This window comes from Coptis chinensis, chromosome 6, assembly GCF_015680905.1.
Source record: "Coptis chinensis isolate HL-2020 chromosome 6, ASM1568090v1, whole genome shotgun sequence".
NCBI lineage: Eukaryota > Viridiplantae > Streptophyta > Magnoliopsida > Ranunculales > Ranunculaceae > Coptis > Coptis chinensis.
Genome location: NC_141461.1, coordinates 83,030,518 through 83,042,611, shown reverse-complemented (window position 1 = coordinate 83,042,611; position 12,094 = coordinate 83,030,518). Strand labels below are relative to the sequence as shown.

Sequence of the window (12,094 nt, the reverse complement as noted above, 5' to 3'; positions counted from 1 at the left end):
TTGAGATTACAAATGTCATTTTTCTGACAAAAGTTGTTTTTTGGTTTCTATGTTACAAATGTCTACTCTGTATTTTGCTTTAATGGTGTGGAAGGAAATCTTTAGTTTTAGACTTGGCTTGGATGTAAATAAAAATATAATTTATAAGAAATAAGTGAGAAAAGAAATTGAGAATAATAAGTTATGGACTTTGACTTGATGATCAAAGGAATAAAGTCTTATTTTTTATTAGGCTAATGCTCATTGTTCTTCATGGCTGTTAAGTTGACAAGTTTTTGTTATATAAGACAAGTTATTGGAAGTACCCTTGGGTGTAAGTGATAAATTACAAAGGACAAAGTTATTTTAATTGAAAATATTTAACAAAGAGTTGGACAATTATGGTATGTGTATTTATAGTGAAAGTGTGAAACAGGGCCGGTTTGGGCTTGGTTAGGGTCGGGCTAATGAGGGCTGAATTAGGGTCGGGCCTATGTTTTAGAATCTTAGCCCTAGCCTGCCCTAGAAGGCATTAGAGCCGGTTGGCCCTCGCCCCCCTAAACTCTGAGGGGTTTTTTAGGGTTTTAGGGGCTTAGGGGGTCGGTCCGAAGTTAGGGGTCATTAGGGCCAAATTCCCACCCCTAATGTATACAACATACATACAAACACCATTATGTATATATATTCACATGTAAAATTGTATTTTAAATTATTATATTTATTTTTTGAAATTTTAGTTGTTTCAAAAATTATGTTTAATTTCCAAATATTTCAAATATATGTTGATATTTAATATATTGGTTTATTATTTTTTGTGATTTTTTTTTTTGTATTTTTCATTTATTATTATTATTATTATTTTTTTTTTGTAAACTTTTTAAAAATTTATAGAAAGAGGTGAGAGGAGATAGTGAGAATGAGAGGACATGACGAGAGAGAGTGAGAAAAACGTGTCTAATCAATGTTTTGAAAACCGAACTGGTGATTGAACCGATTTTTTATTAAAATAGTTCAACCATGATTCGACTCGGTCGGACCGATTGATGTTTATTTAGCAATTTTTTTAATAATTACAATAATAAAATGAATAGATACATGTTTTAATTCAATATTAATTGGTATTATATATCAAAATAAATTTTTTATACAAGAAGTCAAGAAACACATAGTAGTATGTTGAAGTCGAACCGTTCGGCGGTTCAACTACTGATTTAAATTTAAACCGATAGTCCAACCAAAAACTCAAATTATATCGACCCGAATCAATATTTACGGTTCCAATCGGACCCGGTTCAACCACCAGTCAAAGTCCGGTTTTCTAAACACTGTGTCTAATGCTACAAGTGTGTTTTTTTGTTTTACATTAAATTACTTAAAGGGACAAAACTATTTCTTTATGTTTTTTGTCCTGGAACCGTAAATCCCAACCGCACTTGCTTAGAGTCATAATTCCCACCAAATTCTTTTCTATGGGCCATTGGCTTAAATGCAGTAATGGGCTCAAGTAATCCTCGTCAAGCTTTGGAGTATAAGTTAAGGGCTTAAGGCAACTGTTGGATGCCCAATATATGGCTGATACTCATTTTGGGCCGGCAGTTTAGAGCATTCTCAATATAGGTGAAAAAGAGGGGAATGTGAAAATTTTCACCTCCATTTGGTTCAAAATCAATGCCCAATGCAAAGGTGAAAAAGATAGCGACTATTTTTCCAAGTCATTTCCAGGGTGAAACCTTCAACCAAGATAGTGGTTGACTTGTGAACTTCGGACAGGATGTTGGATTACGTCTTGTGTGTGTTTTTTTAAAAATGGGGTTTTTTTTTTTCGGACGGAATGTTTCATTTCGTTTAGAGCGTTTTTTTTATTTTTACGTCCAGACAAAATCTAACATCCCGTCCGAGAATATTTTTCATCTTTGCATTGGGCAGTTTCACCTTACTTTTCACCAAAACGGTGATAAGGAAAAACTGCCTATGTGGAGGTGATAAGAGGGGGAACAAATTCACTTGCATTGAGAATGCTCTTAGCACATCATCCTTTTACTTTTGAGGTGCACGGTTCCCTAAACTGAAAAAATAGCCCTTTCCTAGTGTTAGCATTGCAATATTGCATACAGGTGTTTGAGACATGTATTCAATTTCAATTTCGTAATTATAAGAAAAAAATGAATTTATGGATATCTAACTATCGCCAATTCACATAGTGGTCAACATATTTACACTTTGGGTTTTAAATTTTAACAATATAGATATTCAACCAGTTTTCCATTCAAATATAATACACTTAATATTATTAAAATTGAAAACTTGCATGCCTAAAATGTTAAAATCAAAATATATGTTGCCCACTACGTGAAATTGGGTATAGTTAGATGCCCAGAAATTTATTTTTTTCCTAATTATAAAGAGCATGTCTTCGGACCAATACAATAACACCCAAGCATGAGATGTATGGTGCGCTTGGTAATGTGGGCCTTTGGATCAGTACTTTTGCCATGCAATACACACGCACCCCTTGGTATGAGTGGCCCAGATTTGATAGCATACCATACGACCTGCGCACCATAGATTTAGCCAATTATAAACCTCTATCTATAATTTTTATGTTTCCTTATATTTCCCACGTTCACGATGTCCCAACAGTGGAGGTGTGTTCATACTCCGTAGGGCGGTTGCAGGGACAGATCCTAGAGTATTAGTCCCCCATCCCCCCTAAATTTCTCCCAAAACATATATGAACACTGCATGCGGACATATTTTTTTATCTATTATTGTGACTCACTATTTGGATAAGTTGGTTTGTATTGACATTAATGTAGGCGTGTGCAGTGCTCAATAATTATCATTTACTAAGTAGGTCAAATTAGTAGGTCTAGGCGTCTAGCTGCCCTTGATCGGGATGTGTAAGGCATAAGAGAGACTAGCCATGTTCACAACAGGTCGAGGTGTCGTTCTGTCTAGTTTTGTTGATAACTACGTCTAAACCTCTTGTACAGTCTCTTTATAATTAAGCCGGAGCATTCAAGGCTCTCCTCTTGAAGGTACCTACGCGAAATAAGAACATCATCTATTCCCCTCTCTAACCCAAATCTTCATCAGCTCTAACATATAGCTGATCTTCACCACTTACCTTGCCAAGATTGTATAGCTCATCTTCACCACCAGATTCACCTCCACAGAAGGCATTAGGTATACCCACTCATTTTGTTATTTTGTTTCGGACTGATAAGAGAGAAAAACGGATGAGCACTTTTCAGTAGCAGTAAACGATTACTATGGTGCGCAATGTCTGTTGCGTGCCTGATTGAAATCTTGTTTGCAACAAAGCACATGCCATATGTATATTGTGTCCCAATGTTGGGTGTGGGGGTGGGTGTGTGTTAACAAAAGGATTGCAAAGCTCTGAGCTAAGGCAACAATCTAATATATCAGAAACTGGAAATTGAACCAAAACAAGTACAGCAATCAAAACAATTGCACACATAAGCTGGAGGACAAAAACCACACTAATATCTTGAAGAACTACTGCAATTCAAGGTCTAATCATCAAATGTGACAAACTACTACAATAGAAATAACATAAACGATTGTTTGAAACTCATCTTGTTCAACGCTTTCATCGTGATTATCCAAAGATCAGATGACTGGCTATTTCAGTGCTGCATAAAGTATTGTATACAACAAGACTTGCACAGATGCAAAATTAGAGAAATTGAAATACTCAACTTACCAAATGAAAATCCCAAATTCTCAATTCCTAGAGCACTCCACCTCAGTCATAGCAGGAACTTGAACATCCTTATACAGGCAAACATATGGCTCGTCGCAAACCGACATAAGTTCCAATCCAGTCGACTGAACAACTACAACAATCCAAATAAGTTCCGAACTGTAAACATGAAATGTGAAATAACGATAACAGATAAAGAAAAACAATAATTGCTTCCTAAAGCAATGTCAAACAACAACGTACTGCACAATGCAGAATAATATCAATTGAAACACTCAAACTCACCAAATGAAAATTCCAAATCCTCAATCCCCAAAACACTCAACCGCAGTCGCAACAGGAACTTGAACATCCTTATACAGACAAACATATGGCGCGTCGCAACCAACATAAGTTCCAGTCCACCTCCCTTCATCAATGTAACTAGCATCCCAAACTGAAGAATAAAGAAACATAGGTTTCTTAGGAAACTCTTCACCCTCTTTCCTCTCTTCTTTCCTCACAACTTTCCCATTAATCACCCACTCAATAAACTCTTCAAACCACCTAATCTCATACTCATGAAAGCCATCAGAACAATCGAACCCCAACTCATGAATCTTCTCTCTATTCCCAGTCCCAGTAGTATAAAAATTAGTCTGCACAATCTTTTTATCTTTCCCCAAGAACTCAAAATCAATCTCATCTTGCGACTTATCACCTTCAAGGGAAGAAAGATAAATGTTGAAGTTTAAACCACTTGTGTTACCTTTGGGGCATTGGATTTTAGCTTTGAAGATCCCATACTTAAACTGAGTATGGGACCTCCATCGAGCACCACCTCTTTCATCGAATGTTATCGCAATGTCATTGGATTCAGGTGTGTGAATGCAGGCTTCAGGGGTGTAATCAACAATGATTTCTTTGAGAGTAAGGGTTTGCTGAGTTGGGGTTTCAGTGTGAAGTGCTGGATCTGCCATTAAAATTGCAGAAAGGTATATGCCTTCGATCTAGAAGTGCAATGCGGAGGAGAATACAATAACGGTAAAACAGCATAGGACTGCGCTTGACAGTTCCCAATGTTGTCATTCCCCATGCTGACCATGTTGTTATGCCATTATCAAAAAATTCGAAGTCATGTCACAAGTAATAAAGAATGCATTGTAGAGTCGGAGTGTTGGACCATGATTACATTTTTTTTTTTTTTGTACATAATTTGTTTTGGACTTTTGGTATACTAACTTTCCAAGTTTTTCGCTTCGATTCGAAAATCACCAATTATCTGTACTCTTAAGTAAATGTGTAGATCTTACCTTCTCGGTGTTTGGTTGGACCGTTTGATCAGATAGAACAAGAACAAAAAGAAAGTTATTACGTTCAATTAACTCAAACTCAAACTCACACACAAATTGAAACACAACCTAAACATGATTTGCTCGAAACCCACCAATCTTACATACTCAATCCACATTAACCTGGTGAACGTTCTTCCTCTCATCTTCCTTAACTTTAGGAACAGAGACTTTAAGCACACCATTCTTCATTTCTGCCTTAATTTGATCAGCTTTATAAAGATTTGGTGGAAGATCAATTCTACTACTGTACTTCCTTCCACCCTCTTCCTCACTTGCTTCTTTATCTCCTCCTTTGATGGTCAGAGTGTTATCTTCCACCGAAACTTTGACATCTTCTTTACCTAATCCAGGCATGTCGATGCGTAAATGAAGTGCGTCATTATCTTCCTTTGCGTCCCATCCTCTTCTTAATCCACCTCCCATTCCTTGGGACGCAATTGCAAATGGATTGTCCATCAGTCTGTCCATAATATTTAGTACCTGGCTCAAACTCCTTGTTGGTGTAATTGGGTCAAACACATCTGCACAAACCAAGCCACACAGAGACGGCCAAAGACTCAAAATTAGTATCACTCATGAGAAATTAAGCAAAACCAAAAACACCTAAAATGGTATTAAGGGATGAGATAAACAACTACCTGAGATGAAGCTTGCAGGGGAATCATAACGACGAGTTGCGTAACCAGGACGACGATCGATGTCGAGGCTGCTACGGTCATCTTGATCATATTCTGTCATTTGAGCATTAGTATTGAACGAACGTTGGACAGATGGAGCAACTGCAGTCGAACGAAGTGAGTTGAAAAAGGACTTGTTTTTCAAGAGGGTTGAAGCAGTAGATGAAGCTCTCCTTAGAACAACTGATGAAGCCATTTTTTTGAGAAATTGGTAGCTTGAAGGGTTTAAGCAGGGTTTTGACTTTTGAGACTTTTGCTGTTTGCTGTTTGTTTGATGTGTGGTGAGTGGTGAGTATAGAGAAGGGCGGGTTTATAAAGAGAAAAAAGAGGTGAATATAGAGAAGTCTAGAATGTTCAAGAGGATAAAAAAGAGGCGGTTTAATTATCGAAAGCTCTAGAAACTTTGAGAAAATCGCGGCTTCGAAGTTACGATTTTTTTGTTTCACGTGATTTAAGATATGGGCTTATGTCTTTACATCGTGGGCTTAGGAAGGTGAGAACATTGAGCCCGTGATTACGAGAAGTCTAGACGTAACAGGGACTAACAGATTACTTTGATCCAAAATCCTTGTACCAAGTTAGTCATGGATTCTGGAATTTGTTTCGTTTGTTCCAAAACCCAGGCGCTGTGCAAACGGTAGCATGTGGCCACAGCATAGATTAGCATTTTGGCAGTGACATTGTGTCGTATACAATGTACTAGAGCCCATTTTTGCTGCAATTTTGCTATGCCTAGTTTGCTTCTGGCCCTATGAGAAAGCGACACGTGCCCATAACTAAAACAGACTCCGCCCAGTTTTCCCAAAACAAAAACCCAACCAAATACAATACCAAACTAACCCCCAAAAACCATCTAATTACCAAACATACCACAAAATGATTTTAGATGAACTGTAGCTTTGTCTTCCCAAAAACACTTCCACTCCCACCCCAGTTCATTTCTTCTAGTGATTCTTCATCTTCATCCCCTCAACTTATACAATTGGGTTTTAAGAAATTAAACTTTTTTTTTTATCAAATGTTATATTCAACTCAAACTTTTTCGATTAAAATTCTAGAAATTGAAGAGTGGGCTGTTTTTTTTTCTAACAAAGCTAGAAAAAGAAAAAAAAAAAAAACAAAAAAAGTGGTGGTGGTGGACTGGTTGGTAGTGGTGGTGGTGGGAGAGGTGGATAATAAGGGCAAAATGGGGAGTTTATTATTACATAACAGTACCAGTTTTCTGATTTAATTTTGGGTTGTTGGGCGTACACGTGTTATGTTTTGGTTGGGCTGGAAGCAAACTAAGCATTCCAAACATTGCAGCAAAAATGAACCCCAATGTACTACACAGTACACGCAGTATTATCTTATTTGGACGTTAATCAATGGCATGATTTTGATTTTCAGTACTAGATGGTCCCAGATCTAGTACTATTAACATACCCATCCTACCTATATTAATATCCGTTTCTCCCAATATGCTCACAGAAAGCCACATCAGCAATATTTTTAAAAAAATCCCTACTTAAAAAATAATTACTATGTTGATTACCAAACTAGCCTTATTATTGGTGTGTTTAGCAAATTATAAAAAAACGTTTTGGTCTTTTCTCATGTGTAGGAAAACAAAAACCAAATACACGCTCATATTTGAATTATACGTTGGGGTAATTGAGTAATTAACCACCGAAAACAGAAACAAAACCTCACCCTACTCCAAACTCTCTCAAAATATCAACATATCTCTAATCTCTCTCTATACAATTTCTCTGAAGAAGAAGATCTGAAAAATGGCTTTGGACATCAGACAGAAACCAATAAAAAAAAATAGAGATCTCAAGAGATAAGGACCCCACCCTCTCCAATCTCATTCAATTTTGGCATGGAGTCCATGATAAAAGAGAGTTACTTTTTAGAAGAAGAAAAAGTTAACTAAGCAAACTTCATTGAAGGAGTTTTTCGGTAAGTATGAATCGGCTCTAGAAAAGAAGCGTACAATAGAAGCCAGGGAAGATTTTACACTAAAGAAACATTCAGGAAATTTCAGCACGAGGTCGAGTAGTTGTATTCGTGTTTTAACACCTCACAAGTTCATTCAGACGGGCCAATTGTAACATACATTGTCAAGGAACGCTGTGAAGGAGAGGGAAACCAGAGAAAAGTTAACAATTTTGAGGTTTTGTATAATACAGAGAAGCAGGAAGTTTCTTGCATATGTGGTCTGTTCAACTTCAAGGGCTATCTCTGTAGACATACATTAAGCGTCCTAAACTATAATGGAGTGGAAGAGATCCCTTCTCACTACATTATTTCACGGTGGAGAAAGGATTATAAGCACTCAAGGATAGTGAACGCTGGGGCCAATAGTGATGAAGTTGATAATAGAGACCAATGGTCCGCTTGCCTATACAAATATGCTGTTCAAATTGTGGAGGAAGGGGCAATATCTCAAGAACATTACAAAGCTGCTTTACTGACACTAGAAAAGTCACTAAAAAAAGTTTGTCTTGCAGAAGAAATTGAATCAAAAATGGTACCTACAACAACGCAGCGAAGCACAACTTAGAATCATCTAAGAAACAGTGACATTTTGTAAAGAAAAACCTTAGTAACAATTAAGGGAACAAATACAAAATTGTATTTTTTTTTATTGCGTTGCTACATGGTCGCAGATGGACTACGCACCCATAATCGCGCTTACTCTAGATTTTGCCTTTATATATACCCATCTTCGGGTTTTCTATCTCTGAGCTATTTATCATTTATGAATTAGTTGTAATTCAACTTTTATTTGTTGTAGTTCGACTTTTATTTGTAATAACATTAATTTTGATTAGTGTTTTTTATTGGTTTCGATTGGATGTTCAATTTACATCTCGAGTTGCTTAATTTGACAATTTTCCGATTTTCTGCTACTTTTTTGTAGATTGAAGGGAAACATCTATAAACCGTCTTGATCGGTAGTGATATTGGTATCGCTCTATTTCTTTAATATCTCTAATTCTAGGCTACATGGCACAATAGTTTTGATTTGCTAATGAACTTTTGAGTTATTAATGCAATTTAGGCTTTTTATACCATATTTGCACATGAAGGTTCGTGAATTTAATTGATTCATTAAATGCAATTAACAACTCTGAAATCCGTAGTTTTTATAGGATTTAATTGCATGTGTGAACTGAGTAATTTGTATACAACATTTGATTCAATGATATCATATATATTGAGAATCTAAATCTTGCATTTTTTGGTGGGAGTGTTTGCTTGTTATGCATCTCAGATCGCAATGATAATTTTTTATAATTAGTGTCCTTTTTGTCAGATTGTTCAGTGTTAGTTGGAAATTGCAACATTTATTCGTATTGATCAACGATCAAGGACCCCCCATTTCAAAAGAAATTATAATTTTTGCATGGTCAAATGATAGGAAATTGGATATATTTCAAGACTATTTAGTAGTTGTTATTAATCTTTTAGGATTCTTATATGATTGCATATGCTTCAACACTTATAGGGTAATCAGGTGATGCTTGCCGTGTAATTCTTATGAACATGTTATATATATTTACTAATTATGTTGTGTAGAAGTTCATGACAACTTCGAAGGAAGCATGTCAACTGGATCCGTTTGGATTGTGGTAATATATTTAGTTTGTTATGAACTTTTATGGCCTCGGAGTTGCTTTAGTTATGTCAAAAACTCCGGTCAGTTTCTAATGGAAAGAACTTTTATCTCTCTCTCTCTTATAGAAACAAACCTTAAGGTCCCGCTTCTCTCTTGACCATGCTCAATGACTAATGAATTTATTCCTTTTTATTTTTTGCGTATTCAGAAATTTGTTCAAGTTTTTGCTCAAGTTATTGAAACAAGAAAATGTTGTTGCAATACTCTTTGCGTTGGTGGTAATGTGGTATTAAAGAAAGACAGAGATACAATAAACAGATGATGTTGATGGTTCATGTTACTTAATTGGACTAATGTGGTGAACAGGATACAACATACCTATGAATTAAGTATAAGGTGAGTCTGCCGACATTGCTTTCGACTTATTATCATTTTGTTTGTGTTTATCTGAAATTGTAATTTGTAAAGAAAATCATCATTGATTCATGTTGATTCTTCACTGATCAAGAAGTTGCTGAATGACAGGTTGTATATATGAATGGCTTGCATTCATTGTCCATGAAGTTGTATGAATGACTTGCATTCATTGTTGAAGGACCATGTATTCTGAAGGATGAAGGCCAAGGACTTATCCATTTGGCGGCAGCTCTTGGATTTGAATGGGTATGGGTCAAATAATTGCTACAGGCGTAATTTCCAGTTTCAGAGATGGACACGATAGGACATCACTTCATTGGGCAACATATTATGGGAGGTTACTTTACTAATATGTAGGTTCATTTACTTAAACTTTTTTTTGTATCATTAGCTATTAATTTATCTATGTGAAAGGATTATATAAGTGGGTATGTCGACAGTTCCTATATTGGTTAAGTTTTTTTACCATAATATTATCTTATCACTCTGTAAAAATTGTAACAAAATTTTATGATGGTTACATTTAAGAGTTGGCCGGATTTGCCGTAATTGATGAATTATAGTGAAATAGTTTAAACAATTTTTATGATGATTTCTAAATAATAATAAATAAGTATTTGATTGTAGAGAAGCCATTTAAGAATCGGCCCTGAATTTGGATTGGATGTTCATTGTTGCATATAAATTCCACTATTGGCAGGTGGGCTTTTCGGAGTGCAGACAATCCAGACATGAGACATTTTAATACTGTAATTTTAACAACTCCGTATAGCAACCTCCAAGAGAAAACAATCAAAATAAGCACCTCTTGATCGCTATGTGGAACCTGGATTTTTGGATATGAAAAGGGGCGAATGAAATAGTTTATATAATTGGAACAATAGAGATCATGCATCACAGGAAAACATTTAAGTGAAATACTAAAATGCAATTCTTTGTTCTATTCACCAAAATTGATTAATGCGCACAAAAACTGTGAACGCTAACTTTTAAGACGAAAAATAATATGACATCTTTCTTCAACACAAACTTTAAGCCCAATAAACAAACATATCAAATATGTATTTGCTAACCCTGGTATGTTCTAACTTCTAAAATGACTGAACGAATGAGTATCAGTTATAATGATGATAATCTCTATAGTAGTAAGCCCGTCCTGGGGACGGGCAGATTAGCTAGTTCTATACTATAATTCGATAAGAGAATGAGGCTGGGTTTCTACACACTTTGATGCTACGAGTTGAGCCTACGCCCAACTCAAGGATTTAGTAAGGACAATAGTAATGGCCATTGCACAATAATTAACATGAAAAATTTCCTCTGATCTTATGTCATGAATATTTCAAAATGATACACAGTACTCTAATATAAAAACCTTTGATGCATAATCAGTTCAATGTGGCAATAAGGATGATGTCAATGGCCAATTTCATCAAGCAAATTAAACAGAATGCCAAAATATTTAGATGCTAAAGCAATGCAACATGTTACAAGCAATAAAGGTAGGGAGTTCAAGCAATAAAGCACAAAAGGATAACAAGGTTTCAATATAAACTCAACTTTTAATCCCATTTTAAGATGTATCACAAAGTCCATTGTGCACCAACAGAATTTTTTTAGTAACACCTATAGATAATACTTGAATACGGACCTGCCTGAACTTTCCACTAGAACGTTCAGAGGGGAAAAGCTTGGTGTAGCTGAATCCCATTTTTCCGAAAACCAAACAATAAACTTCATTTCGTTACAAAACTCGAATGGTCAAATAGAAACATACCAAGCAACTAAATACCCAAAATTTTTTTTTTGGTAACTAACTAAATACCCAAAATGTGAAAATAGCTACATACATACAACTCCATAATCACCACCCATGTGCTTGAAGCCAAATTAAAGAACCAAGCAGCATATTTTTTTGTCAGAAAACCAAAATCTGACAATAGTGACTGAGAAGTACTGGAATCACTGTTTAAGTATATTCAGGCAATATAAAGATGAAAGCAACAACATATATATAGGCTTATTAATCTACGACCAAGGTGTAAACATCAAAGGCATTCTTTTTACCACATTATTAAGATAAAAGATTCCTTTGTACCGATTTATTAAGATGAACGTAAGAATGTAATTAAGATTAATTTTTCTATTTTCTAAAAATCTCTTTTATCAGTAAAACTGAATTCCACAAATTTACAACAAAATGACAAAAACTGCACCATCATAGCAAGATGCTACAAGGCCATAACATGAAACCCTCACACCATCTACAAAAGTCAGGCAGGCAATAGAACTTGAGTACCGGTGTGGTTGCTAGCACCTAAAGCCGATTCAGAGGAAAGCAAACCAAAGATAG

At 35.6% G+C, this 12,094-nt stretch overlaps 2 protein-coding genes across 2 annotated transcripts; both read right to left on the bottom strand.

The window, feature by feature from the left end:
- Positions 1–3,464: 3,464 nt before the first annotated feature.
- Positions 3,465–4,907, bottom strand: LOC147494884 (putative xyloglucan endotransglucosylase/hydrolase protein 27). The gene is made up of 2 exons (XM_086569370.1): positions 3,992–4,907; positions 3,465–3,839 (listed from the first exon to the last, which is right to left on the bottom strand). Exon 1 carries the CDS (start codon positions 4,663–4,665, stop codon positions 4,012–4,014), a length of 654 nt encoding a protein of 217 aa, XP_086425496.1. The 5' UTR covers positions 4,666–4,907; the 3' UTR covers positions 3,465–3,839; positions 3,992–4,011.
- A 137-nt stretch (positions 4,908–5,044) lies between these two features.
- Positions 5,045–6,014, bottom strand: LOC147494883 (small heat shock protein, chloroplastic-like). The gene is made up of 2 exons (XM_086569371.1): positions 5,679–6,014; positions 5,045–5,561 (listed from the first exon to the last, which is right to left on the bottom strand). The coding sequence occupies exons 1-2, from the start codon at positions 5,911–5,913 to the stop codon at positions 5,146–5,148; spliced, it is 651 nt and encodes a 216-aa protein (XP_086425497.1). The 5' UTR covers positions 5,914–6,014; the 3' UTR covers positions 5,045–5,145.
- Between the last annotated feature and the right edge of the window lie 6,080 nt (positions 6,015–12,094).